At 38.6% G+C, this 26,997-nt stretch overlaps 2 protein-coding genes across 3 annotated transcripts in view; one reads left to right on the top strand and one right to left on the bottom strand.

The window, feature by feature from the left end:
* b4galt5 (UDP-Gal:betaGlcNAc beta 1,4- galactosyltransferase, polypeptide 5) overlaps window positions 1-96 on the bottom strand; it is a 47,819-nt gene extending 47,723 nt beyond the window's left edge. The window contains exon 1 of one of the 2 annotated variants that reach the window (XM_047379540.1): window positions 3-96. The gene's annotated coding sequence lies outside the window, so the exon portion shown is untranslated. The remainder of the gene's footprint in view (window positions 1-2) is intronic. The other variant, XM_047379555.1, reaches the window with a different exon arrangement.
* A 1,211-nt stretch (window positions 97-1,307) lies between these two features.
* Window positions 1,308-26,997, top strand: part of slc9a8 (solute carrier family 9 member 8) — a 43,328-nt gene continuing 17,638 nt past the window's right edge. Inside the window, exons 1-8 of the mRNA XM_047379518.1 lie at window positions 1,308-1,627; window positions 1,937-2,121; window positions 6,461-6,541; window positions 9,276-9,334; window positions 17,070-17,153; window positions 17,862-17,963; window positions 18,174-18,208; window positions 21,362-21,505. Of these exons, the coding sequence (XP_047235474.1) occupies window positions 1,362-1,627; window positions 1,937-2,121; window positions 6,461-6,541; window positions 9,276-9,334; window positions 17,070-17,153; window positions 17,862-17,963; window positions 18,174-18,208; window positions 21,362-21,505 (956 nt within the window). The 5' untranslated portion in view covers window positions 1,308-1,361. The remainder of the gene's footprint in view (window positions 1,628-1,936; window positions 2,122-6,460; window positions 6,542-9,275; window positions 9,335-17,069; window positions 17,154-17,861; window positions 17,964-18,173; window positions 18,209-21,361; window positions 21,506-26,997) is intronic.

The following is a 26,997-nucleotide window of genomic DNA, read 5'->3' as shown; positions in this document are numbered from 1 at the left end:
ACCTTAAGTGGGCGTTAACGCGGTGGCTCCTACTCATCGCCAAGTACGTACGGCGTAGAACGACGTAACCTGGCAACCAACGTTTGAATAAAAAAAGCATTCTTGATAACCTTCTCAACGTTACTGGAAGGCTCGTGGTCTGTGGTATAATCAGAGGATAGCTATTTGCCTCAACTAAGGTTATATGACAGACTCTACTGACTGATTAATCTTTTCAGTTGTGTCAAACTTTTCGATTCTTAAAGCTAATTTGTCACTAGTATCACGCAGAAATAATTGTTCGATGAGGGTATATATTTATTGTTCATACAGTAACTATGACGCAAACATGACAAAACATGAACCAAGGGTGTCGCAATGCAATAAATAAATAATCTGTTAAGTTTATGTAAGGGATAATAAAAAAAAATACAATTACAAAGTCTATGGGAATTAAATTACTTAATTAGTTTGAATATTAGCACTTTTGGCTCTCAATATAGTGGATTGGTGGAGTAGGTTTCCATTTCTGATATGGCTGATGCGTGATTACTTCACTAAATGTATTTAGTTTGTGCAAGTCACAGAGTCTAAAACCCCCACTCCAACCCTCCCAAAATATCCCCCTCCCATGGCAATCACCAGCACCGTGCTTTGAGTGGCTTTGTTGCTGTCGGGAAGACTGGGGTGTGTGATGGAGGGCAGATTTACATATAAAATCACACCACATAATGGGTCTTACTACAAATACAACCCCCTTTCTGCATCTTGTTTAAATTTGCACATAAACCCGCTAGCCACCCCCACTGCCCATTCATGTGTACATAAATAATACATGGTTTAAAATATTAATTTAAAAAAAAGTGTAACACAGTATGAATAATACAGTTTTTTTTTCTTTTTTTTTTTTCTGCTGTGTTTTAGTATACCACCCCAAGTTTATAAATGAACCCACATAACATATGTACCAATAGTAAAATCATAATAAGACATCAAAATGAGCCATAAAAGAATATGGGAAATTAGATTCAGCGGAAAAAATCACAACGATTAATTTACATGGAAACATTTCTTGAGGTCTAGAGTTTTCTCTGAGGCGTTCGAAGGAAGGTTGACGGTGCAGTTGCAATGCCGCATGGGAAATTGAGTTAATGAAAACCCTCTAAGCGTTGACATGATATTTTACATATATCTCTGGCGTCTAACATTGTCCACAACATACAAGTATGTGCACATTTCTGCAAGAAAAACACAATCAATCACGTCTGTCTGTTTACTTTTTTTTATTTGATCAGTGAAAGCGTGTAAGGACTACAACTCCCAGCAAACCTTTCACTAGGATGTGAAGGCCGTAATGTCAACAGATATGCGAAGCTGGAGACATGAATCCGTCAGTCTTTTTTAATGCAATATATATTATCTTTGGGTCTAAAACCAGTTGGTTGAGGATGAAAGACGTTAGGTTTAAACTTTTTTCGTGGTTTTTGTTTCTGCTGCTCGTGAATATCAGCATTTCAGAGGCACTCGAAAAGGCTAACTCTGTGGACTCTTACAAGAGCGATGACAACGGCCAGGAGAACAATCAGATACTTCATAATAAGGACAAATATCCGAAAAAAGATACACTCGGGTTAAGTGAACCACCGGGGTACGGATAGTCTGTCATGTTGTTCGTCTTATTTCTTTTCTGTTTTGTCGAAAGTAATTTAGCTAGCAAGAGTTTGTTCTTGTCTTGTTTTAAACTGGGCACTTTCTCGACTTAAACACATACTTTCCACGCTTACCGGCAACCTTTAGCTGTGCTAACAGCTAAAGGTGTGTTTACTTTATGCCTGTTTGTTGGGTCACGTGGTCAGTTTTGCCTGTTTGTTGGATCACGTGGTCAGTTTTGCCAGGTAAAGCTCACTAGAAGCCAGAGAACAATCATCAATCTATCCTCCTCTCTGTCCCATTCCAGGAAGTCCAATGAAACTACCGAGGACTACAACAATGAGACCCTCCACTCTACAGCGGCTGCCACCAAGCCAACCACACCAGCACCCCCGACCCCGAAGCCAATCCTGCCTGTGCAGACAGGGGTGAAGGCCCAGGAGGAAGAACAGTCAAGTGGGCTGACAATTTTCTTCAGCCTGCTTGTAATTGGTGGGCTGTTTTTCATTCATTTTACTGACAACGATCTGACTTTGGCATGGGCTGGCATGCTATTCTCACAGAATATCTGTGAGGAAAAATATCAGTTTCAGAAAACTTACACGGAAAAAATAAAACAAAATGTATAATTGATCTAATTGTTTTTAATTAGAGCAGACAGCAAAACATTTTCATACTCCTGCAAAAAAGTAGGCTGTAATGAATACTGTTAAATAATTTATTCATTGTTATTTTGATTTTGAAATAGACTAAAGCAAAAATGTTGAAAAAACCTTCGTTAAACTTGGTTGTTTTTTAGGTCATTTATTTTATTACACAAAATATTGTATCGTTTTGTCATCTTTCCTTTTACTGAGTAAATCTTGAAGCATGACAGGCTGATAATAGTTGGTTAATTTGTCTGGCTGCGTGCTCAGGGATACAGCCTTCATTTGGCTGCTTAACACACCTGCACTTGTTATCAGAGTCACGTCAATAAAATAAATGACTTGTTTTGTTTATGCCTGGTTCACATGGCAAGATTTTTAAATTGTCGGCTGAATTTCAAAACCTGAGAGACCCCAAATGTGATGATACATAATCGTAGGTATAATAGGTTTGGTCCTACAGTGTGTGGTGCCCAGCCACACGACAAGCACAACACACCACATACGATCAGATTTCACTCACAAACATTCAGATTTTAGACGGGAAATCTCGCAAAACTTCTCGTGATTAAACGTTCAGAGAAATTCCCCTCTGTGTTTCTGTCACCTCGCTTTCTGATTGGCTATACGTCACGTTAAACAGGTCACGTGCTCCTTTGTCCTTGGGGAAGACGCCGGACGATAGGATATCTGGCCAAGAGAATCCAACATGTTGAATATTCCCGATTTGAGGTCTGAGCAGTCCCGACGTCCTTCCGAGCAGATTAGATCATTCTTAACACACCACACACAGCAGGAATATCTTATAACATTATCTTAAGAACAATCACAATTATTGGGGCATGTCAGAAGAGGAAGATCGGGTCAGAAATTGGCATAAAAATCTTGCCATGTGAATCAGGCATTAACCTCCATGCCATGACTGTCAATGTGTTGGTAACCTCAAATATGTGCCGCCAGCCAACCCACTATTGAAAGTGGGGGGAAAACTTAACCGCCAGCTGATCGGCAGTGTACAGCTACATGTGGTGGAGAGTCAGTGTTGCCTTATTCTAGGCTGCATACAGTGAGAGACAACACTGGTCACTCAGGCACATCTATTTAAAAGGACATTTTTGCTTTAAATGTTCATTCTAGTGACTAACCCATGCCTACTCTGACTCTAGTTTTGTTTATTTTAAAAAGATTAACTGCTGTTGACTTTGCTACTCACTCTCTGATAACTGCTTTCCAGGAAAAACAAAATGCTTTTACCCCTTATCAGGACTAAGGAAAGAATGAAAGATGTAAATGCACCGCAAGAAATATGCACAGAGTGATTCACACAGTAGGCATACCTCTTAGTGTTTCATACGATTTAGTTTGCAAATGGTGGTGTAAGAGGTTGACAAAGGGAAACATGTTTACTTACTGTAGTCGAGAATTGTGTCTTCAGTCACACAAATTGACCACTGTGCACATTAGGACACTTTATCACATCATAACTAAGGTCAAGGAAACTTGAAAAAGTTATGTGTTTTTTTCACTCTGTGGAATTGTTTTAATTCAATTCAATTCAGTTTATTTATATAGCGCCAATTCACAACACGTCGTCTCAAGGCACTTCACAAAGGGTTTGGAATGCTATAGGGTTGTTGGGGAGGTTAGATTAAACTACTGAGTGTTAGAGTTTGGACATTTTAGAATGGCCTATATGTAGGGGTACTAAGTAAAATAATAAACTGCTAAAGTTTGTCCATCTGGAGCCCACTGGTGGCCATTGTTATACTATAAACCACAAGGAATAGGGGTGCCTCTCTCTGTCAGACTGATTATAACCATTGGAAAAGAAAAGGGGTCATACTGGTAGCAGAAATGGAGGGTGTGTTTGCACCTCAACCATAACTGAGCCGGTTTAGGCTAAATCTGATTCCCCCTTACTCCATCCAACAGGGAGGGAGGCAGAGGTAAAAATAATTGGAGAGTGTTGATTTATGTTGCGTAGTGTGAAAGGTGGGTAACTATTCTAAAATGGCCAAACTCTAACACTCAGTAGTTTATTCTAACCTCCCCAACAACCCTATACCATTCCAAACCCTTCGTGAAGTGCCTTGGGATGACGTGTTGTGAATTGGCGCTATATAAATAAAACTGAATTTAATTGAATTAACTTTAAAATGGGCTAAGTCAATTCAATCAAATCATACAGATTTCAAGTCAGGTACATACATTCCAATTAATCCTAACTATCAAACAGTGCAGTCAGATTCAGTTATTTATTCAAATTGGATAAAAAGTTTTTCTTTAAGAAAGACAAAGGGGTTTGTGTTAAGGAGTTTCAAAAAGCTAGTGTCCAGAAGCAATATCATCTGGATTCTGAAGACAATATCATCAGTAGTTGAAGGTCTGTATATGATAAACCAGAGTGAAGAGAGTCTTAGAAACCACACATTAGGCCTAAGTAGCACTTCCTGCAGTAAAAATAACATGTGCCATTTGCTACCACAACTTTGCTTTTTGTTTTCTGAGTTAACGTCTCCGATGTAAAGCAGTCCACATTTGACCCTCTAGTTAAGTCTATTTACCGGCCTGCTAATCTATCTAGTTTTGGGCATTTTTATTTTATTTATTGAAATGAACTGTGTAACTGACATCACTATTTTAGTATTTATATTTATAAAAAACTATGTTTGTATTAATACAGATAGATTTAACTCTTTGATTTTTTTTTACGGCCTGTGAAAGAGTAATACATTCATTATTTTTTTCAGTTTATTGCAACTATTTCTTCTCAAGCAGCCAACAAACTATAATGTTTATACGAGATAACATGTTGTCTTCTTGAGCAATCCTTGGCAAATAAATATACAATCACTACACTCAGTAAGTGGTTGTACTTTGCAGCAAGAAAAGCCTCACAGTTATGGCACAAAATAATTGTATTTAACAACTTAGCATTGTAGCCTTGCAAGACAGTCTCAGAAAAAGTAAATTACATACTTTTGACAAATATATGTTTTCATATTGGGTAGCGAAAAAAATGCTGAAGGAACAATTATGAAATCTACCTTTATTTTTACATTTCTAAAAAATATCTGGACATGTTTTCTAAATAATACAGTTGAGTATGCGGCTAAAAGAGTTTACAGACCTTACTAAGCTGCTGCTGGTGAAGTGTTATAAGGAAACATGGCCCCAATATGAGATGTCTGTTGAAACAATGAAAATAATTATAAAACTTCTTCAAGAAGGTAAATCAACATGGAGTTCGACAAAAGAAATTGGTTGTTTCCAGTCAGCTGGGTCTAAAAATTGTAGCAAGTACAAACAAACTGGGAAGGTCGGAAAAAAGAAACATACAAGTAAACCATGAAGGTCCTAAAGTGTCAGGGAAGAACACTCAAAGCGATATGCCTTGAATGTCTACTCAACAAAAGAAATGAAAGACGAATGAGCAGAAACATGAGTCGGCGTTTGTGTCCAAACTGTAAGAATTCAGCCGAAGGAAACAGATCACAACAAGGTTATTATGGGATAAAGATAAGCCTTCGTGGACTGTGTTGGACGATGATCAGAGGGGGCATCGGCCAAAGATAAGATTGTGGAACGTTTGTTTGATGCCTTCTCAGCACATCTCCACAGTCAATAAGGAAATGGAGCTACATGCCAGTTTTGCATTTCAGTTTTTTAAAGGATTCTCATTCCATTAATCATGATTATAAATTATAAAAATGCATCCTGTCACTGACCAAAGAGGGTTATAACTTCCAGATCTCAGTCTGACTGAAAATCGGTTGTGGAAAACAATAAATATAGATTTTCAGTAGTCAAGTTCAGGCCTCAAAGAGTTTGTGCTCTCAGAAAAGCCAGCTGAAGAATAACTAAGTATTAATAGCTGCATATTTTGATCATTTTATGTTTCTAAATATTATTTTGAAAAGCAACAAAACAAGCTGCAAAGAAAACAGTTCTGTGCCATATCTATAAATGGGTGGCTTCTTCTTTTTTGCTTAAATTTCATTACACACAATTACTATTCCTCTCTGCAGCAATCTAAATGAAAGCCTCTTCTAGAAAAGCCTTTGTAATAGCAGATGGGAGGAGAGGTTAGGCCTGATGTGAGCCAGCATGACACCATCTTCAGAACAAAGATGTATTTGTCCTAAATATTCATTCAGTTGTCTCCTACATCCTGTCTCCCTCAGGTATCTGCATCATATTGGTGCACCTGCTTATCAAGTTCAAGCTGCATTTTCTTCCTGAGAGTGTGGCAGTTGTGTCTCTAGGTGAGTATTTGTCATGTAACCTGCTGCTTTGTGCACTAATATGTCCTTGGTTAAACAGTGTTTCAGTGTTTAAAGGCTCTATGCTATACAAATATAGAGGGCAGGTTAACATTTGGAGGTCAGACTGGGCAAGGTTAGATTATTGTGTCCTAATTGCACATCCATGTTCTGTTTGTGAGACACAGTGAAAGAGTGGTTGGGCAATATTACTGCACCTATGAGCTCGCAGCACACGTTGTGAGGTATTTTTGTCTGTTAGTATTTATAAACATCAGGTGTTTAAGAAAACAGTCATAGCATATTTTAACTAAATAAAAAAATTGACAGCAATAATGAAAAACGCAGCCAGTCAAGAGTGTTGCATGTACCTGAAAGTCAGCGGTTTTCATTGTGTTTCAACTCTCCAAAGCAAAGGCACATTTTTTTCTGGCAGAAATATACAACTGTGGATGAAATGTCTGAAAAACCCCTCTTTAATAGGAAGAACATCTTTCTGTTATAGAACGGTACCTGAGATGTCAACCGAGACCCAGAGAGGGTTCAGAATGACGCAATGGTCAACTGTATTTAAAAAATACATCAGGTTACAAAATAAATGAAGCCTCATATTTATAACTATTAAAAGATAGAAGTCATTTTAGAGACTTGGGCTGTGAAACCTGACATGATTAGTTTCACATTTTTACTGTTTTAGGAAGAACTGTGAGCTATTTTGTTTCACAATCAATAACCTAATAATCCCAATAAGTAATCCAAAAACATTTAACCTTCTTTTTTTTTTTAAGATTTCTTGATTGCTGAGATCAGAATAAATTGTTCAAGCATGCAGGTTAATAAAAAAGTAAAGAGACCAAGGCATGAAAAAACCTCTTTTAAAAAGATATGTCTAAAAACGACTTTCATATAGCAGCTTTATTTTAGACCATAGACAATAGGCAAAAACTCATGAATAATACAACAGTAACAGACAAGATGAAGCACCATACGACTGTCTTTGGATATTTAACCACATGTGATTAAACTTGGAAAAAATAAGTAATAAGATTTTCCGTGTTAATCAGCCCAGGTCAGAAAAGGTATTAAGAATCAAAACAGGACTAATCCTTTGGGGGAAAACTAAGGTAGACTTTCTTATTATAAGCAAAATTATTAACGTTGCAACTTTTACAGCCAGCTGATAGTTTGTCAGACAGCTTTTCAATATTTGGCTTAAAGCAGGGTTTTCCAGAGTTACATGCGGCTATTTAAACCTTTAAAAGTGACTCTTAATGACTTGAAACCAAAATTATGTAGAAACAAGCAAAGTTGTAAATTTTAAAGGCAAGATAAAGAGAAGGCTCCTTTTAGCAGTTCGGATGTTTTTACACGATGTCTGCTGTGAATTCCTACAACAAAATGACCCTAATGATGTGATGAAGGGATCTTTTTAGCCCTTTTCTGCCATTTTGCTGCAAATTACAGTATTTACTTTATTTAAAGTGGAGTGCCTATTTAACATAAATATGGGAAGGACTCAGCCTCATGCTATAAAGTAGTGTTTTTTTCTTTGTAAATGTTTGATGTTTTCTTAAATCTTATAATAGAAATAATTTTTATTGTATATTTTTCAAATTGTTTGTTTTTGGATATAGGCTAATTGTATTTTTTTGGAGTTGAAGCAGACATGACTTTTTGAATACAAAAGGTTGCTGACCCCTGACCAAGAGCTGAATATTTTGTCCACTCACCTTTAGCTCTTCTGTCAGTCATCGATAGATGAATACTCTCTTATCACTTCTAGCGTTGCAGCATATAAATAAACAAGCTGGTATTTACCAGGTTCTAAAGTAAACATTAAAACAAACTAAACAAAGACAAGTCAAAAATGGAAATGTTTGTGAAAAGCTAATTTCAGCCCACAAACTTAAGAGTTTTTCAAGTCACAAAAAAATCTAGATTTTAAGGTTGTATTCATGCTTTTTACCATTACTGTAAGTTAAGAATATCTCTGTCACTGTTCAGCCATGACCCAGTTCTGGGCTTATGTTGTCTTAGAAGAAAAGATGTCAGAAAGTTCAAGATATCACTGAGGACAGTGTTTAGCAGGGCACACAACCTTTATAAAAGCTCAGCAAAAGTTAACCCACAGATGGCCTTTTCAGCCTAAGAATTAAGAAGTGCTGTGTTATATGACAAAAAACGATAGGGCTCCATGCATTTTAAAAAGGTCACTTCAGGTTAATTCTCCTCCTAGATGAAGTCCCTCTTACCATGCTCGTGCATTGTTCTATCTACACCTCAGTGACACACATGCGTCTTGACCCTGAAGGGCTTTTCCCTTTTTGAGGCCTGCACGCTGCACAGGAGGAGAGCTTGCTTGAGTGTTCGGAGCAGCCAGGGACTCTGCTGTGGACAAATAACACATGGTTAACGAATCAGGAGAAAGGCCGCCTTTCATCATTTCCTTTCTTCCATCTGTCCACTGTCTGTATAGGTCTATGTTATCTCATAACATCTCACGATAAACCTGCAACTAAAGCTTGTTTTTTTTTTTTTTTTCTGTTTGTTTCTGTTTCATTTGCTTTGCCCCTTACTTTTTCATTAATGCACCTGCACAACCAAAAGAGACCACCAGCATAAAACTAAGCTTTGGCATGCTATTCAAATGAAAAATGAACTATCTTAAAATTGTGTGATATTATTTTTGTTAAACTATTTAATCAGTTGTCATTTTTCTTGTCCTTGCTTTTTCCAGGAATCCTAATGGGAGGATTCATTAAGATCATTGAGTTCCAGGAACTGGCCAACTGGAAGGTACCGTTTCAGTCATTTGTACAAACCGGATTGATGGCTTTTTTTTTTTTTTTTTGACACATATCACTGGAAACAAACCGAAATGCTTTGTTTTAATGTATTGAAACAGCCGTACACCAAATAGAGTAAAATATACCAGACATTTGAAATGTGAAGGATTGGGTAGGTACAAAGGGATCTAAGCTGATTGCATAGAATAACTTTTCTTTAGCATAATTAAGTTTATGACACTGCTCATTTCCTGAGAAAGCACCCATTTTGGTCAATTTCCTTATCACTTAGCAACAAACCTCATTCCACTCTCTGTGTCTCACTTCACACTCTGGTGGCTGTCTCTTCCCGTTTATCACTCCTCATACTTTAACGCCTTTAATTAACCTTCCTCATTCTCTGCCACCTCTCTCTCTCTCTTTCTCACTCTCTCTCTGCAAACCGAGTGGGGAAGGAGGAAAAGTGGACAGGTTGTCAATGTCTCTTACACACAGGGGCCCATTGTTTTTATTTTCTAGCTTTGGGTCTTAGGACGTTGCTGAGTTATCAGCCCAAGTAATTAGAGATTCCACGGGCCCGCTCCGCATGTTGCCCCATCCTATAAATCTGTAGATGACCGTCTGTGTTTGTTGTTGCGCTTGTCATTGTCCTGCTGTAAGGTGAACCTTGATTGTACTGTATTAAACATTATCCATTTTCTAATCAACTTTGGCCAGCTTCTCTCCCTGTGCTGAAGAATAGTACTTTTAAAGCATGACGCTACTGACACCATGTTTCACCTTGGGGTATGGTGGGTTCAAGATTTGCAGTGTTAGGTTATGTCCCTCATAGCGTTTGCATGTTTGCCAAAAGTTTTAATTTTGATCTCATCTGACCAGAGCACCTTATTCCAGATGTTGTGTTCCCCTTATTGCTCATGGCAGGACTAGAACACATCTATTTCAAAGAGGACCTCCCATAGCTTTCTTTCAACACTGTCTTTCTCCACCGCTCTTCCATGAAAGTAACATTTGTAGAGTGCACTACTTCTGGATCTCAGCAGCTCCTCCAGAGTTACTATGGGCCTTTTGGCTACCTCTCTAATAAATGCTTTCCTTGTTACGCCTGTTTATTTGGAAAGTCATATTTTGGTACCTTGTAGTTGTGCCATACTCTTGTCATTTTGAATAATGGATTGAACAATGCCTTTTGAAATGTTAACCTTTGTTTAAATTTCTCCACAACTTTATCCTTGACACGTCTACTGCTGTTTTTGGTCTTCATGAGGCTGTTTGTTGTCTAACGTTCTCTAAGAAACCTCTGAGGCCTTGACGGAACAGCTGCATTTAGGCTTACAAACTGCTGAACTGTATTTGCTGATTGCACTTCCGAAGAAATTCACTGCACTCAATTTTATTTAGGATGTTAGATTAACAATTTTTATTTACTAGCTAGACTACGACACAAAATACAGTTTTAATGGTAATTTTAGTTTGAACTAACTATACTAATACTATACTACAACCATGGTAATTATTAAAACCACTTTTAACTTCATCGCACTTGCATAACATTTTTTTAAGTTAAGGGGAATCGAGGAATACTAAACTTATGCATCAGCATGATGGTAGATCTGCAATGCATAGATTGTGCCCTGTAGACGATCTTACCATCTAGCTGCCTTGTCAACATTTCCTAATCCCCTGATCTAAGATGGTCTCATCACCCACCCCTAGTGTGATGGTTTCCTTCGTCATGCATAATCCAAACGCCTGTTTATATGTGCCTTTTCTGCTGGCACTGCCTCGTCCTACAACATTGGTTGTGAAGTTACCCTACTTGGCCCGTGTTACAAGCCCTTAGGCTCTACAAGCCACTTAAAGATTCATGCAGAAGCATCCGGCTGTTGTAGCTACATAAACGTGCATGAGAAGTGTTTTAAAGGATAGAAATGAAAGTGAATTATTGTTTTATTTTGTTTTCTTTGCCTGTAGCAGTAATGTCCTGTGCACACCTAGATGATGACAACTGCAAGAGTCTCCTAATGGTCCGAAAGAAATTGCTTTCATAAAGCACCCCTTCTCATTTTATTGTTGCCTTTTAAGCACTGTTTACCAAAGCCTTAAACATGTTTAGGCAAATGTTCACCACCAACATGCATCTCTTGCTGCAGTTTGCTAACAGTGAGACTGCTTCTAACCTCCAATATCATCCTCCTCACTGTGAGTGTCAGTTAGATAAACTTGGCTCCTCTTGTTTGTCACAGATCCAGCTGTGTTAAACCTTTAAATACTAGTCTCAATGTGATTATGAGCAAGTTTAGATAAGTAACTATTTTCTTTCAGGTATTTCCTGATTGACCAAGAACAACAAACATTATAACAAACATTATACATCATAAGGGGGACGGAATGGTCTAGATTTGTCCACCCCCAATAATTTATAACAGGAACCCCATCAAGGTAAAAATGTGCATTTATACCTTGCCGCCCACTTTGGTACAATGGTTTGGTCCAGTTTGGTGTACCAGTCTGTAACAGACTGCCATGTAATGCTATGGGAATCCAAAACGAAAAACGTCTTTCACAGTTTTGAGCTGTTTTTGGTGATAGTAACAAATATTTTTATCAGACTTATCCTCTCTAAGCAATAAGTTTACAAAACCTCTTAGAAGAGTTTGAAACGGGCGGGAAGGGCCGTGCATTGTGAGCGGCTGAAACAATGTCTGGTTATGGGTGAATTACTTGATTGGATATTTGTGAATTCTGATTGAAGTTTGGCTGAGAGAAATGGGCCCTTTTCTATTACTAATTAAACATTCCAAGAAATTTTGCTCTCTTAAAAAACAAAGTAGAAAAAAACCCCAAAATGCTTCAGTTACATTTACTTTATAGGAAATGTTTGGACTTTCAGTTATTGTGGCACTGTTTTATTCCTGAAAACAGTCAATTCGTAACGTGCACTTAAATTAGAAAATGTATGTGAAGTTTTCAGTGTGGTATTATACTACTACAATAACATTAATTTAGCTCAAGGTGTTTTAGATATCATTAACAGGGGGATTCCAATGCTCATAGAGGGTGGGGTGTGCTTGTAAACAGATTTCACAGACAATGTGACACAGCTGTGAGTATATTCTGATAGTTTAGTGCTTGAAGATTTTATGAATTGTTCTGCTCTTGCTTGAAGATGTTCTCATTTTGAAATATACCAGATCAGTGACCTATTTATGATTTACTGCTGTTGATTATTTGTGAGCTGGTGTTTTTGTACCATAAAATCTGTCCATAAGCCTGGATATCTGTAGCTTGATGCCCTTGAGATTATTTTCGTAATCTGTATTTTATTATGATGAAGAAACAGATTAGCCATTTTAAACATGTGGTAGTTACCAAAAAATACTAATGATTTTAATTATAAAAGAGAATGACAGGTGAGAGACTTAAAAAAAACAAATTTGCTAAAACCTTTCCAATTAATTGCAGTAAAGTGTTGCTTCAAAAAAACTGCCAACTTTCTTTTAGCAATTATCTCTTCCATGATCTTCAGAGGAACAGAAATGTTAGCTTGTGTGCTCTTCTCTTTCTTGTTACTCCTTTCTTTTTTCTCTCATCTGCCGATTTCTCCCTTGTGCTCTGACACAGATTGAAGAAGAAATAGTGTGCTGGTACAAAGTAACCTTCTAGGAGCAATATATCTCCTAGGCAGAGCATTAACAGAGATAAACCGGTGATTATATTTACACCTCCAACCCCCCAAAATATTTTGCGTTTTCTCCATTATAGTGTTGTATTGTCTGTTCTGGGATAAATAGGTGCATCATTTTCCCTCAGTGGCTGCAGTGGTGTGTTTTAAGCCCCAAAGGGCAGAGGATACTTTTAATAGATGTCTCCCACGCCACAGAGGGAAAGAGAGAGAGAGACTGACACATGGAGACAAGTTTTAATTGTGGTTTCAGGGGCCTTTTTCCCATGTGGTGATGTCACTGGTTGTCAAAGCCAAGCCTCCAGGGACCCTCCTCTCTGAACAATGTTCTCTCCTATGGTCCCTCTCATATTTATTTCCTGGTTTCTCTCGGCTTACTTTTTAACTGCATTCCCTTCATCTTTAGACATTCATCTTTTTTCATTAACTTTGCACTCAGCACATCTGAAGAATATACCAACCCTCTGCTTTCTGGGTTTATCCACTTCATCTTTCTATTTCTAAAGTGAATACTTTTCTACTGTCTATAAATATGCAGTGCCTTACCAAAGTATTCAACTCTCTAAACTTATTTTTCTTTACATTTTGTCACAATGTAATGCATTACTGTAAAGTAAAAGGGAAAGGGTTTAAATTTAAAACCATCTACGAATAAAAATCTGGATTGTGTAGCATGCATATGTTCCTTTTTTTTCTAACACCCCAAAGTAAAATCCAGAGCAACCAGACAATGTCAGTGAACAATCAGCATCATGAAGATCGAGGACCAGAGCAAAACGGTAAAGAATAAAGTTGTAACAAAGTTCAAGCAGGGTTAGATTATAAAACAAAATTCTCACAAGCTTTAAACATGTTAAGTTATTGCTTATCCACTCACAGACATGGCAAGGAGAGCATTATTTAGAAAATCACAAAAAAGGCCCACATCAACTCAGGATGAGCTGCTGAGATCCACAGCTGAGGTGGGAAAACATTTTGAGAGGATAACTATTAGTTGTACACTACAAAAATCTGGCCTTTATGGGGTGATAAGAAAAAAATCAAAAGAAGTCCTTTTTGCAGTTTTCCACAAGCTGTATAAATTTATCAGCTTGTTGAGCTTTTTTAAGTCCCTGGCTGTGATGCTGCTACCCCAATAGATGACGACAAAAGATATCACAGTCTCTACACCAGACTTATAGACTATATGCAGCATCTTGCCGCAAACAAGAAAGAACCTAAACTTCCAGAAGAGGTACAATCTACTCTGTCCCTTCTTGTAGATGGTTTCACATTTGCATCTCCTCTTCAGTCTGTTGTCCAAGTGAAAACCGAGGTATTTATACTCCTCCTCCACATCTTCTCCCATGTTGAAAATAGTGTTTGACCTATTCCTATTTCTCTTAAAATATGCAATCATCTCCGTTTGTTTAAGATGAGATGATTGTTTCAACACTATGCCACAAGGCGGTCCACCAGCTCCCTGTACTGATCTTCTTGTCTATCTGATATTGTTTTGCTGGAGCACGTGCTCCAGCTTCTTCTTCTTCTGCACCTCCTTGCTTTCTCTTATCTTGAATTTAAGTTGCTTCTGCTCTCAATTATGCCTTATCTCCCTTTATAAAGGGTATTTTTTTCTTGTTAAGCAGGTTTGTTACTGGGGAGGCATCTTATTGTTTTGGTGGGGATGGTGTTATCCACACAAAAGTTTATATAGTTGGTTACACATTCAGTCATGGCATTTTTGTCCTCTCCATGTGGTTGGCACAGTGCATCCTAGTCTGTAGTCTGAAACATGTCCTGGATTACACCATCTGCTAATCCACTGCCTTTGCGTTTGCCACTTTCTTTAAATCTCTGTCTGCTTGCATGGACAGAAAGCCTAGCAAAGAGATGCTGGTATATAGAGCATATGATCATGCAGCCATGTCTCAGTAAAACACATTGCCCATAATGACAGATGGCAGGGATGATTTGAGCCTTCTCGTTCTTTCTCTTCTCTGTGTTCCTGCTCTGCATCCACGGCGCTTCCTTTTCAACTCATTGGGAATTTTGGGTTGTAGTTAAAGTATTTTTTTACAATTTTTTTTTTTTTTTAACCCTTAATCAGCTGTTCCCGGATGTAAAAAAAAACACACAAAAAAACCACCTTGTTGTTATACATCGAGAGATGTCCAAAAGTAAAAATGTATCAGCAAAAATCCTTCCAGCTGGATGGCATCCAATACCAGAGAGGTTAATCATCCAAACATATTTTTTTTATCCACAACAAGAAAAATTAGAGTTCTCAACAGAATTTTAGAATCAAAGTAACAGAGATACTCCAACATGCAACCACATTGGGCGGAGCAATTCCTACGCTGTTTGGTCTCAATTTTTTAAATATTTCTGACAGAAGTGGATCCAATAATTAAGCATTCCTTCTTGTGATGAGAAAATAAAGAAACCTTTTTAGGTTTATTCAAAGAGCAGATAGTACATCCAAAACCCGAGAGACATTTATCCATTTCTCCTTAAGTCATTCTCTGTTTAGGTGGTTGTGGGAAGAGATTTTGTATGTGCTTGATACGTAACTCCAGTCGACGTTCATGTATGTGGCAGTGGAACATGTAGATGCATGCATCCAGCAGTACATGTGGTAGTACAGCTGTAGATGTCAAGTTGTAGTTCGTGCATGGTGTGCCTTCTTGTATCTGTGGTTGTAAGATGGACTGAAAGGCAGAGCTCTGATGGAGATAAATGTCAAGTTACTAAAATCAACTTTTCTAACCTGGATGCAATGGTTGGCCTACTTTTCCTAAAATTTGAATTATTATTAGAGAAACTGAGTCAAACCTTATCCTTTTATCTCAATACACATTCTCTGCTGTTGAGTGTTTTTCAACTGGAAAATGAATCATTAGAAAGGAGTTCTGCAACACAATGTTATGTGGTGTTGTTCCTTTGTTTCTCTTTTTATCAACACATCTTCTCTCGACTGTTAAACAGGATTGTTTGGCTGCAAAAGAGTTACTTGGGTAGATAAATAGTTAGAAAAACCTTTAGACCTGCTCATGTTAAAGTTTTTATAATGTGGCCATGATCTTACTCGTATACCTTATTTTTCTTTTTTTTCACAGCAGTTAGAAGATATTTATGGGTTTAAGCTTTGATTTGTGTCTGGCAAACGTATGGCTCAGATCTTAGAAGTATTTCTGTAAATCTGTGAATCTGGAAATATAGCAGTGATTGACGTCATTTCCAGCTGCTTGTGGGCTTTTTGAGGTCGAGATTCAGGCTCTACCAGCTGTCAAAACTGACTTTCATAAAACAAAGAGGGAGATTGTTGAGCAGCTGCAGGAAAAACAGACTGACTCGCCTTTTTTCACATTTTCATTGTTTCCTTTAACAGAAAACAATGAAAATGTGTACCTGAAATAAGAAGATGAAAAACTCCTGTGTGCATAATGTCTTTTGAATTTTGTATTACAAACATGAATTATGCACAGAGTAGGCACAAACACTCACACACACACATCGCTACTACAAACACACATGTGCATCGTGTGCAGCCTGAGAGTGGTACATGGGCACATGATGCCAAAGCCTTATCTAGTTGGCTGGCCCATTTTGCGGGGAAGCAACAATGATTTCATTATACTGCAGAAATAATCACAGACCTAAGGTCACTGGTATGCTGTGTATACGTGTGCGTGTGTGTTTGTTTGTGAATGAATAAGACAGTCAGGGATTACTATATTATGGCCCTTTTTATGGCATGGCAGGCAGGTATGCCCCTTGACAAGCAGCTGATGCCTGTTTATGGTCATCCTGGAGCCAGCTTTGTAAGATGAAAGGTTTTAGTAACTGCATATGTTTTCTCAGTACATTCACTTTTGTTTCATTTTGTTTAATTTGCTTGTTTATTAGATGCTGTTTCTGAATGACACCCATATCCTAATTCTTGAGTATTTTTTCACAAAACCTTGTTTGTTTGTTTTTTGTTAGTCTTTGTACAACCCTGGGCCAAAATTGGATTCGCAGATTCTTTCATGTGTGTTTTCAACATGCTTCTTCATTTTCTCCCCTTTTTCTACTGTAGGAGGAAGAGATGTTTCGACCCAACATGTTTTTCCTCTTGCTTCTTCCACCCATCATTTTTGAATCTGGATACTCTTTACACAAGGTATGGCCACCTTTATGATTAAATCTGGCTTTTTCCTCTGTGAGTAGAAATGGCAATTCCAGGTTTAACCTTTGTGGACAAAATAGTGCCATATACAAACAAAATGCAAGTTTATGTATGTGGCAAAACTATAATTACAGGAAAAACTGCTGACTGAAAAGTAAAACATCAGTGTGCTGAATGGGCAGGCAGGTCACAAAGAATGATGTATCATATGGCTTTGGGTTGGTCTGCCTTATGACTGAAAAGTCAATACAGCTGGGTGTGGTTAGTTTCTGTGGGTTCATATTCTCTTCATCTTCTGGCCCACCAGTTTGAAAAGACTTAGTTCTGACAGGGAAACTGCTGAACATGGACCATTACATGGCCCATTGAAGCATGCTTAAATTTAAGTTGATTTTTTTTTTTTTTTGAGTGTGCTAATATACCACAGCTATAAAAATATTTTGTATTATTAAGGCATATCTTTATTACATGGGCCAATAGGTGTAGAGGAGTTGCAGTGTGTTATTGCCAGCACAGCGATGAAGCACCAGCCATTTTCTATGTTGAAAGCGCATACTTTTTTTTACTTTATGCTCCTCTACTGTGGCCTACTTTTTATTTGAATACAGGCAACCTGTTATATTACAGCGCTGTTTGACATGGCACACTGTTAAGCCCATGAAAATCTGAGCTGTGTGTGTGTGTTTGTGTGTATGTATTTAGGGTAACTTCTTCCAGAATATTGGCTCCATCACCCTCTTCGCTGTGATTGGTACAGCTATCTCTGCCTTCATAGTCGGTGGAGGTATCTATTTCCTTGGCCAGGTGAGACATCCAGCTGTCAACTAGTCTGGTATTCGGAGAAGCAGATTTTTACCACTGCTTTTCTTGAAACAAAATGTTCAGGCAAAGACTGTAAAGTCATGGTATTAAAAAGCCACATATTAACATGGGACTAATGTCGGCATCATTGTGTCTAGAATCTCACTGACGTTTCTCTGCTGGGTTTCGGTGTGTCTTTTTGTGTTCTGACAGGCTGATGTGATTTATAAGATGACCATGACTGATAGGTAAGTTTTTTTTTTTATGTTATGAATTGAACTCTTTGCGATTGTATTCTGTTTATGCGGAAAATATGTCACTAAAAACATAAACATCCTTTTTTCCCCCATAATTACGTTAAATGTAATTTTAGAATAGTATATCATAGTTGTGTCCTTTACTGTTACTAACTGCATACTGTACACAAAGTCCTTTATGACTGAACAGTTCCAAAAAGTAATATTATATAGCAGGCCCTCCAAAGAAATGCCACCCCACACCGTTACTGACCCACTGCCAAACCGGTCATTCTGAAGGATGTTGCAGGCAGCAGATCGCTCTCCACGGTGTCTCCAGACTGTCACATGTTCTCAGTGTGAACCTGCTTTCATCTGTGAAGAACACAGGGCGCCAGTGGCGAATTTGCCAATCCTGGTTTTCTCTGGTGAATGCCAAGCGTCCTGCACGGTGTTGGGCTGTGAGCACAACCCCCATTTGTGGACGTCGGGCCCTCATACCATCCTCATGGAGTCGGTTTCTAACCGTTAGTGCAGACACATGCACATTTGTGGCCTGCTGGAGGTCATTTTGCAGGGCTCTGGCAGTGCTCCTCCTGTTCCTCCTTGCACAAAGGTGGAGGTAGCGGTCCTGCTGCTGGGTTGTTGCCCTCCCACGGCCTCCTCCACGTCTCCTGGTGTACTGGCCTGTTTCCTGGTAGCGCCTCCAGGCTCTGGACACTACGAGACAGTCACAGCAAACCTTCTTGCCACAGCTCGCATTGATGTGCCATCCTGGATGAGATGCACTACCTGAGCCACTTGTGTGGCTTGTAGAGTCTGTCTCATGCTACCACGAGTGTGAAAGCACCACCAACATTCAAAAGTGACTAAAACATCAGCCAGAAAGCATAGGTACTGAGAAGTGGTCTGTGGTCCCCACCTGCAGAACCACTCCTTTATTGAGTGTCTTTCTAATTGCCAAAGATTTCCCCCTGTTGTCTATTCCATTTGGACAACATCATGTGAAATTGATTGTCAATCAGTGTTGCTTCCTAAGTGGACAATTTGATTTCACAGAAGTTTGATTTACTTGGAGTTATATTGTGTTGTTTAAGTGTTCCCTTTATTTTTTTGAGCAGTGAATATATATATATATATATATATACTGGTCCTTCTCAAAATATTAGCATATTGTGATAAAGTTCATTATTTTCCATAATGTCATGATGAAAATTTAACATTCATATATTTTAGATTCATTGCACACTAACTAAAATATTTCAGGTCTTTTATTGTCTTAATACGGATGATTTTGGCATACAGCTCATGAAAACCCAAAATTCCTATCTCACAAAATTAGCATATCATTAAAAGGGTCTCTAAACGAGCTATGAACCTAATCATCTGAATCAACGAGTTAACTCTAAACACCTGCAAAAGATTCCTGAGGCCTTTAAAACTCCCAGCCTGGTTCATCACTCAAAACCCCAATCATGGGTAAGACTGCCGACCTGACTGCTGTCCAGAAGGCCACTATTGACACCCTCAAGCAAGAGGGTAAGACACAGAAATAAATTTCTGAACGAATAGGCTGTTCCCAGAGTGCTGAATCAAGTCACCTCAGTGGGAAGTCTGTGGGAAGGAAAAAGTGTGGCAGAAAACGCTGCACAACGAGAAGAGGTGACCGGACCCTGAGGAAGATTGTGGAGAAGGGCCGATTCCAGACCTCGGGGGACCTGCGGAAGCAGTGGACTGAGTCTGGAGTAGAAACATCCAGAGCCACCGTGCACAGGCGTGTGCAGGAAATGGGCTACAGGTGCCGCATTCCCCAGACCTGGGCTACAGAGAAGCAGCACTGGACTGTTGCTCAGTGGTCCAAAGTACTTTTTTCGGATGAAAGCAAATTCTGCATGTCATTCAGAAATCAAGGAGCCAGAGTCTGGAGGAAGACTGGGGAGAAGGAAATGCCAAAATGCCAGAAGTCCAGTGTCAAGTACCCACAGTCAGTGATGGTCTGGGGTGCCGTGTCAGCTGCTGGTGTTGGTCCACTGTGTTTTATCAAGGGCAGGGTCAATGCAGCTAGCTATCAGGAGATTTTGGAGCACTTCATGCTTCTATCTGCTGAAAAGCTTTATGGAGATGAAGATTTCATTTTTCAGCACGACCTGGCACCTGCTCACAGTGCCAAAACCACTGGTAAATGGTTTACTGACCATGGTATCACTGTGCTCAATTGGCCTGCCAACTCTCCTGACCTGAACCCCATAGAGAATCTGTGGGATATTGTGAAGAGAACGTTGAGAGACTCAAGACCCAACACTCTGGATGAGCTAAAGGCCGCTATCGAAGCATCCTGGGCCTCCATAAGACCTCAGCAGTGCCACAGGCTGATTGCCTCCATGCCACGCCGCATTGAAGCAGTCATTTCTGCAAAAGGATTCCCGACCAAGTATTGAGTGCATAACTGTACATGATTATTTGAAGGTTGACGTTTTTTGTATTAAAAACACTTTTCTTTTATTGGTCGGATGAAATATGCTAATTTTGTGAGATAGGAATTTTGGGTTTTCATGAGCTGTATGCCAAAATCATCCGTATTAAGACAATAAAAGACCTGAAATATTTCAGTTAGTGTGCAATGAATCTAAAATATATGAATGTTAAATTTTCATCATGACATTATGGAAAATAATGAACTTTATCACAATATGCTAATATTTTGAGAAGGACATGTATATATATTTTTTTTGTAGGATTGGTCACAAACTGCTCAAGGCATTTTGATAGAATTTGCAGAGTAATCCTGATATATAGCCGACAAATGAACAGCTCTGAATCAGTGCACTCTTTTTCTGCTCCCAAAGATCTTTCGCTTTTTCAGCTTTGGTAAAATATTTTTACATTTCCTCTTTGCACAGTACAAAACCTACTTTTTTCCAAATGTTTTTCTGATAATGTAAATTCAAATGTGCTTTCTCAGTTTAATCCAACTTCCTCTTGAGGCCACAAATGAATGATTTATTCTGCCTCATGCAAACTCTGAAGTTCTTTAAAGTTGCAAAACGTGTTTTGCAGCTGCCTGTACTTATGTTTAGCTCCTTTCACAGATATTATTACCCTAAAGTTGTTTTCATCTGTGAAAGCCTAACCTTCTCTTTCTCATTGCCTTTCATCCCAATGTAGCTTTGCCTTTGGATCTCTGATCTCAGCCGTGGACCCTGTAGCTACTATTGCCATATTTAATGCTCTCAACGTGGACCCAGTTCTCAACATGCTGGTGTTTGGGGAGAGCATCCTGAACGACGCAGTCTCCATTGTCCTCACCAAGTAAGAATCTCCCAATAGTCACCCGAAGCTTGCTTGTTTTACATTGCACATTTTCATTTGTCCAGGCGTTATGTTGACACAGGTCTCCATTACCAACTACCTTGATGATGACTCACAAAGAGCAAAATATCAGCAAAGACTCCGGGTTAGCCTAAAGTTATAGGTACAGTGTCTTGCAAAAGTATTCATACACTTGAACATTTTTTAAATTTTGTCACATTAAAGCTGCAAACCACAGTGTGTTACACTGGATTTCTATGTGATAAATTAACACAAGGATGGTCATGATTATAAAGTAAAAGTTACAAAAAACATTTCTTTTTATTAAATGGTAATTTTCAAGTCTTGCCAGTAAATTATCAAACATAGGTCCGGACTTTGCTGGAACTGTGTTCTCTGCACCTTTCTTCTTTGCCTCTAACAGGTTTTCTTCCAGGATTGCCCTATATTTATATCGTTGATCTTACCAACACCTCTGACCAGCTTTCCCACCTCACAGCATAATGTACCCATCACCATGCTTCTCTTTGGGTGTGTTCAGAGAAATGTCTTGGGTTAGTTTCCTTTCTCACATAGCGTTCTGTCTGTAGGCAAAAACGTTGAACTTTGGTCCAGAGGATGTTCTTCCAAATGTTTGCTGTTGCCCAAATATGGCTTTTTTACAAACTACAAGTGAAAATTTGTATGGCTTTCTTTAAACAATGGGCTTCTTTTTATCACTCTTCCATAAAGGGCAGATTTGTGGAGTGCACAACTTTTAATTTCTGTTCAGTCAACATTCTTGCACCTGAGTTTGGTGTCTCTGCAGGTCCTCCAGAGTAACCTTGGGGCTCCTGGCTGCTTCTCTGACTGCCTCTCTCTTTGCACAGCCTGTCCGTTTAGGTGAATGCCGATGTATTGCTAGGTTTGTATTGATCTTCAACATGTTGAAGATTTGGGATAGTCTTTTATAACCTAATCCTACTTTAAATGTCTGCACCTCTTTATCACAGACCTAATTAGTATGTTCCATAGTCACCATCATGCTGTTTACCAATGTTATCTAACAAACCTCGAACAAGCACATGTATTTATACTGAGATTAAATTATACACGGGTGGACTTTATTCACTTATTAGGTCACTTCTGGGGGTAATTGGTTTCACTGCATTTTACTTTGAATTATCAGAGTAAAGCGGGCCAAAAACAAATGCAGGCCACAGTTTTTATATTTTTATTTTCTTTAAAAGTTTCTTGGCAAGGCAAGTTTATTTATATTATGATACAAATGATTACAGTATGAAAATGTACATTGCAGTGGCATGTAAAGTGGCAAAGGAAAGAAGTGTAGAAGTATCGATAAATTGGACTGAAGACTGAAATTAATGGATGCAGTGCTTTTAGGTCAATTTTTTCTTAACATAAAATAAGTGTTTATCTCTGTTCTGACTCATTATGAGTCTCAATAACGGGGGAATATTACTCTTAAAAACTGTATATAAATCATGTATAATTTTCCTTCCACTTTACAATTATGCTCCACTTTGTGTTGGTCTATCACATAAAATTCAAATGAAAAAATCAGTTTGTGGCTGAAAAGTGACTATGTGAAAAGTTCAATATTTTTGCAAGGCACTGCACATCTAATAACACTAAATGTACTTACCAACATGCTTTATGTATTTACTGCTTTGTAATTCAGAACCATTTGCTGAAACCAATAACATTGTTTAGGTTTGTCACATTCGGTTGGGTGTAGTGGAATAAAGTGGGATTTTATAATTTATTGAAGCACAGAATATGATCAAATAAAAAAAGAACTGCAGAAAAGAGCCCAGAAATTGTCATAGCTTTTTTGAGGAATGTTTCAATATAGGTTGTAATTTACAAAAATAGATACTGGGCTTAAAAGGGTTGAGAGTGCATATCTGCAACATAAATTCCTGTACACTGTTGTTATGCCTATACCCTATAATGTTTTATCTTGACATATTTTTTTATCAGATTGGAGACAATTCTGCGGTATATTTTATTGAGAACTGAAGTCAAAGACATAGTTTTGAAAGAGCTAAAATAATTGAACGCAGCAGGTGAATGCATTAGGATTCGGCCATCTTTACTGTGATAATCCCTAAATAAAGTCCAGTGTGTCCAACTGCCTTGAAAAGTTACTTATTTATAGTTATTTAGTAAATAGAGTCCGACTGTACAATTTATAGAGGTTTGTTTGAGAAAGTTGGTGAACTAAAGGCATTGTTAAGACCAAGAAAAACACAACAGGGATCAGGGATTAGGTTCTGCAGATGTTTGAAGAAGGGTTAGGTAAAAAAAAGATCTCAAGCTTTGAACATCTCGAAATGATGTGGTCAATCTAGCATTCAAAACTAAAAAGAGTATGACATGACAGCACACCAACCAGGATGTGGCCACCCACTAAACCAGCAGGCTGTTAAGCAGCCAAGAAGCTCTTTATGACTCTGGATGAGCTGCAGAGATCCACCGCTCAGGAGGAGAATCCATTGACAGGTTAACTAATCATCCACTCCCCAAATCGGACCTATCTGGGAGAGTGGCAAGAGGAAAAACTTGTTTAGATAAATAGGTGCTCTGGTCAGGACACAAAAATAAACCTTCAGGCACAATGTTGGTTTTTACAGAAAACCAACACCACGCTTTACCCTGAACACACCATCCACACTGTGAAACGTGGCAACATTTGGCAGCATGATCCTGTAGTTTTCTTTATCAGGGACAGGAAAACTGATCGAAGTTGATGGGGAATATTGCTGAAACTAAATACAGGGCAATTCTGCTTAATGTTTTAAAAGACTTTCTCCTGCAGGAAAAAAAAAAAACCCTTACAAATACAGCCAGGGATAATATGTAATGTCTTATATAAAAGAATATTCCTAATATTAATAATTTCCAAATATTTTACTACGTGCATCAATGTGTTAGGCTGAACTATGGACAATATAATGATGGCTTTCCTGATAAGATAAATTTAACAGCCAGGACTTAACGTTCTCGCTGTGCATCGCCAGCGGCATAATAAAAACTATTTAAGGTCAATAGTTTGTGTGAAATGTACCTGTTGTTTATATGATCCTATATCAACATAAGACATTCTTTTCAAAGTTTAATTATTTACTTAAGTCCAGTATACTCACACATGCAGGAAGTTGTTCAGGTTTTATTTTAAGATCAACTTTGTTGTAAAATTTACCATTTGACATTTTTTTAATCCATCTGGTTCTTCAGGATTGCGCATTAAAATGTGATGGGAAAGGAGGATGAGAATAGAAACAGTGACCTCTGTTACATAAAAAAAAATACATGTCATCAAAAACTGTGTGACACAGCCCTACTTTTAGACACATCCACATTGTCATCTGCTGAAAGTTCATTTATCTGACGGCTGATGTTATTAATGTTTAATAATTAGTGGATTTATTTTTGTTTTTATTTGTTGTAGATTTCCACAGATATCTAGAGAAATGTTGATTTACATACCCGTTTCACCAGACACTGTTCTTTGTTTGGAGTTTCTGCTTAGAGCTGCAAGACTGTTTATACTTTATCAGCAAACTGAGCCACAGACAGAAACCTGTCAGGCAAGTTTCATGGAAACTAAAAATTTACTGTTTGTTTGTAAGCATCAGTGTCATTTTGTCCTCCGTCTTTGGGCTTGCTTTATGTCCACCTTATCTCACAGTTGCTTAATAGTGTAAATTGACCTGAAGTGTTAGGGTGCCCCTGCAGAGTAAATGAAACCATTAATAATAGATGGACCAAACGGATCTGGCAGCTTGTGGTCTGTTAACACCTCACTGGGTGACTTTCTTAGAAAGCTACTTGACAGTGGAACCAGGTTGTTTGCAGAAGCAGGACAGCTAATGTCTTTACTTGGCAAACTGAGAATAAACATGACAAAGAGAATATTAATTATAGAGTGTTTTATTGCTGTTTATAATATTAATTATGGTTCGATTTGAATCTGCATGTGGTCTACAGTGCTTCCAAAAAGGATTCAGATTAAACTCTTTGGTGTGAATGCCAGGCGTCATGTTTGGAGGAAACTAGGCACCTCTCATCACCAGGCGAATATCATCCCTACAGTGGAGCATGGTGGTGGCTGCATCATGCTACGGGGATGTTTTTTGGCAGCAGGAATGGCAGACTAGTCAGCATAGAGGGAAAGATGAATGCAGCAATGTACAGACACATCCTGGATGAAAACCTTTCTTAGAGTGCTCTTAAACTCAGACTGGAGCAACGGTTAATTTTCCAGCAGGACGACCCAAAACACACAGCCAAGATCTCAAAGGAGTGGCATCAGAATCACTCTGTGTCCTGGAGTGGCCAAGCCAGAGTCCAGACTTGAATCCGATTGAACATCTCTGGAGAGATCTGAAAATGGCTGTGCACAGACATCTTCCATTCAATCTGATGGAGCTTGAGATGTATTGGAAAGAAGAAAGGCGACAAAACTTACAGGCAGGTGTGCTAAGCTTGTGGCATCATATTCAAAAAGACTTGAGGCTGAAATCGCTGCCAAAGGTAGATCAACAAAATATTAAGTAATGGCTGTGAATACTTACATAAATATGATTTATTTATTTCTATTTTTGGACATTTGTTATGATGCATTGCAATGGCAACGGGGTTGTTTCTTACAACCGGGAGCAGCTGATGAATATCTCTAAATCTCAAATAATACTTAAACTACAACCCCAAATCCCTGATGAGTTGAAAAGGAGATGCCGTGGATGCAGAGCAGGAGCTAAGAGAAGAGAGAGAAGGAGGAAGTTCAAACCATCTCTTCCGTCGATTATGATGGGCAATGTGAGATTGTTGGGAAACAAGTTGGATGAACTCCAAGCCCTACAAAGGACCCAGCCAGAGTACCGGGCATGCAGTATTATGTGTTTTACTGAGACATGGCTGCAGGATCATATCCCCGACTCCAGCGTCTCTCTGCCGGGCTTTTTAACCATACGAGCAGACAGAGATTTAAAGAGGAGCGGCAAATGTAAAGGAGGTGGACTGGCAGTACTTGTGAACAACAGATGGTGTAATCCAGGACATGTAACTGTGAAGTGTCATTTCTGCAGTCCAGATATTGAACTGTTGACAGTAAGTTTTCGTCCATATTATTTATCCAGAGAGTTCACCAGTGTTATTTTGGCAACAGTTTACATTCCACCTTCCGCTGTTGCCGACACTGCATGTGATGCCATCAGCTCAGTTGTTGCTCAGCTACAGACACAAAACCCCAATGCTTTTGTGGCAATTTCTGGTGATTTTAACCACGCTTCACTCTCTGCTACACTTCCAATGTTTCAACAGTTTGTCAGCTGCTCTACCAGAGAAAACAAAACATTGGATTTGTTTTATGCAAATGTCAAGGACTCATACATCTCTACAGCAAGACCTCCTCTAGGCAAATCAGATCACAATCTTGTTTTTCTCTGCTCGAAATATAAGCCCCTTGTTCAGAGGCAACCTGTAAT

Source organism: Girardinichthys multiradiatus, chromosome 1 (genome assembly GCF_021462225.1).
Source record: "Girardinichthys multiradiatus isolate DD_20200921_A chromosome 1, DD_fGirMul_XY1, whole genome shotgun sequence".
NCBI classification, from domain to species: domain Eukaryota; kingdom Metazoa; phylum Chordata; class Actinopteri; order Cyprinodontiformes; family Goodeidae; genus Girardinichthys; species Girardinichthys multiradiatus.
Note: the sequence above shows the minus strand (reverse complement) of the source record. Positions and strands in the feature narration are given on the sequence as shown.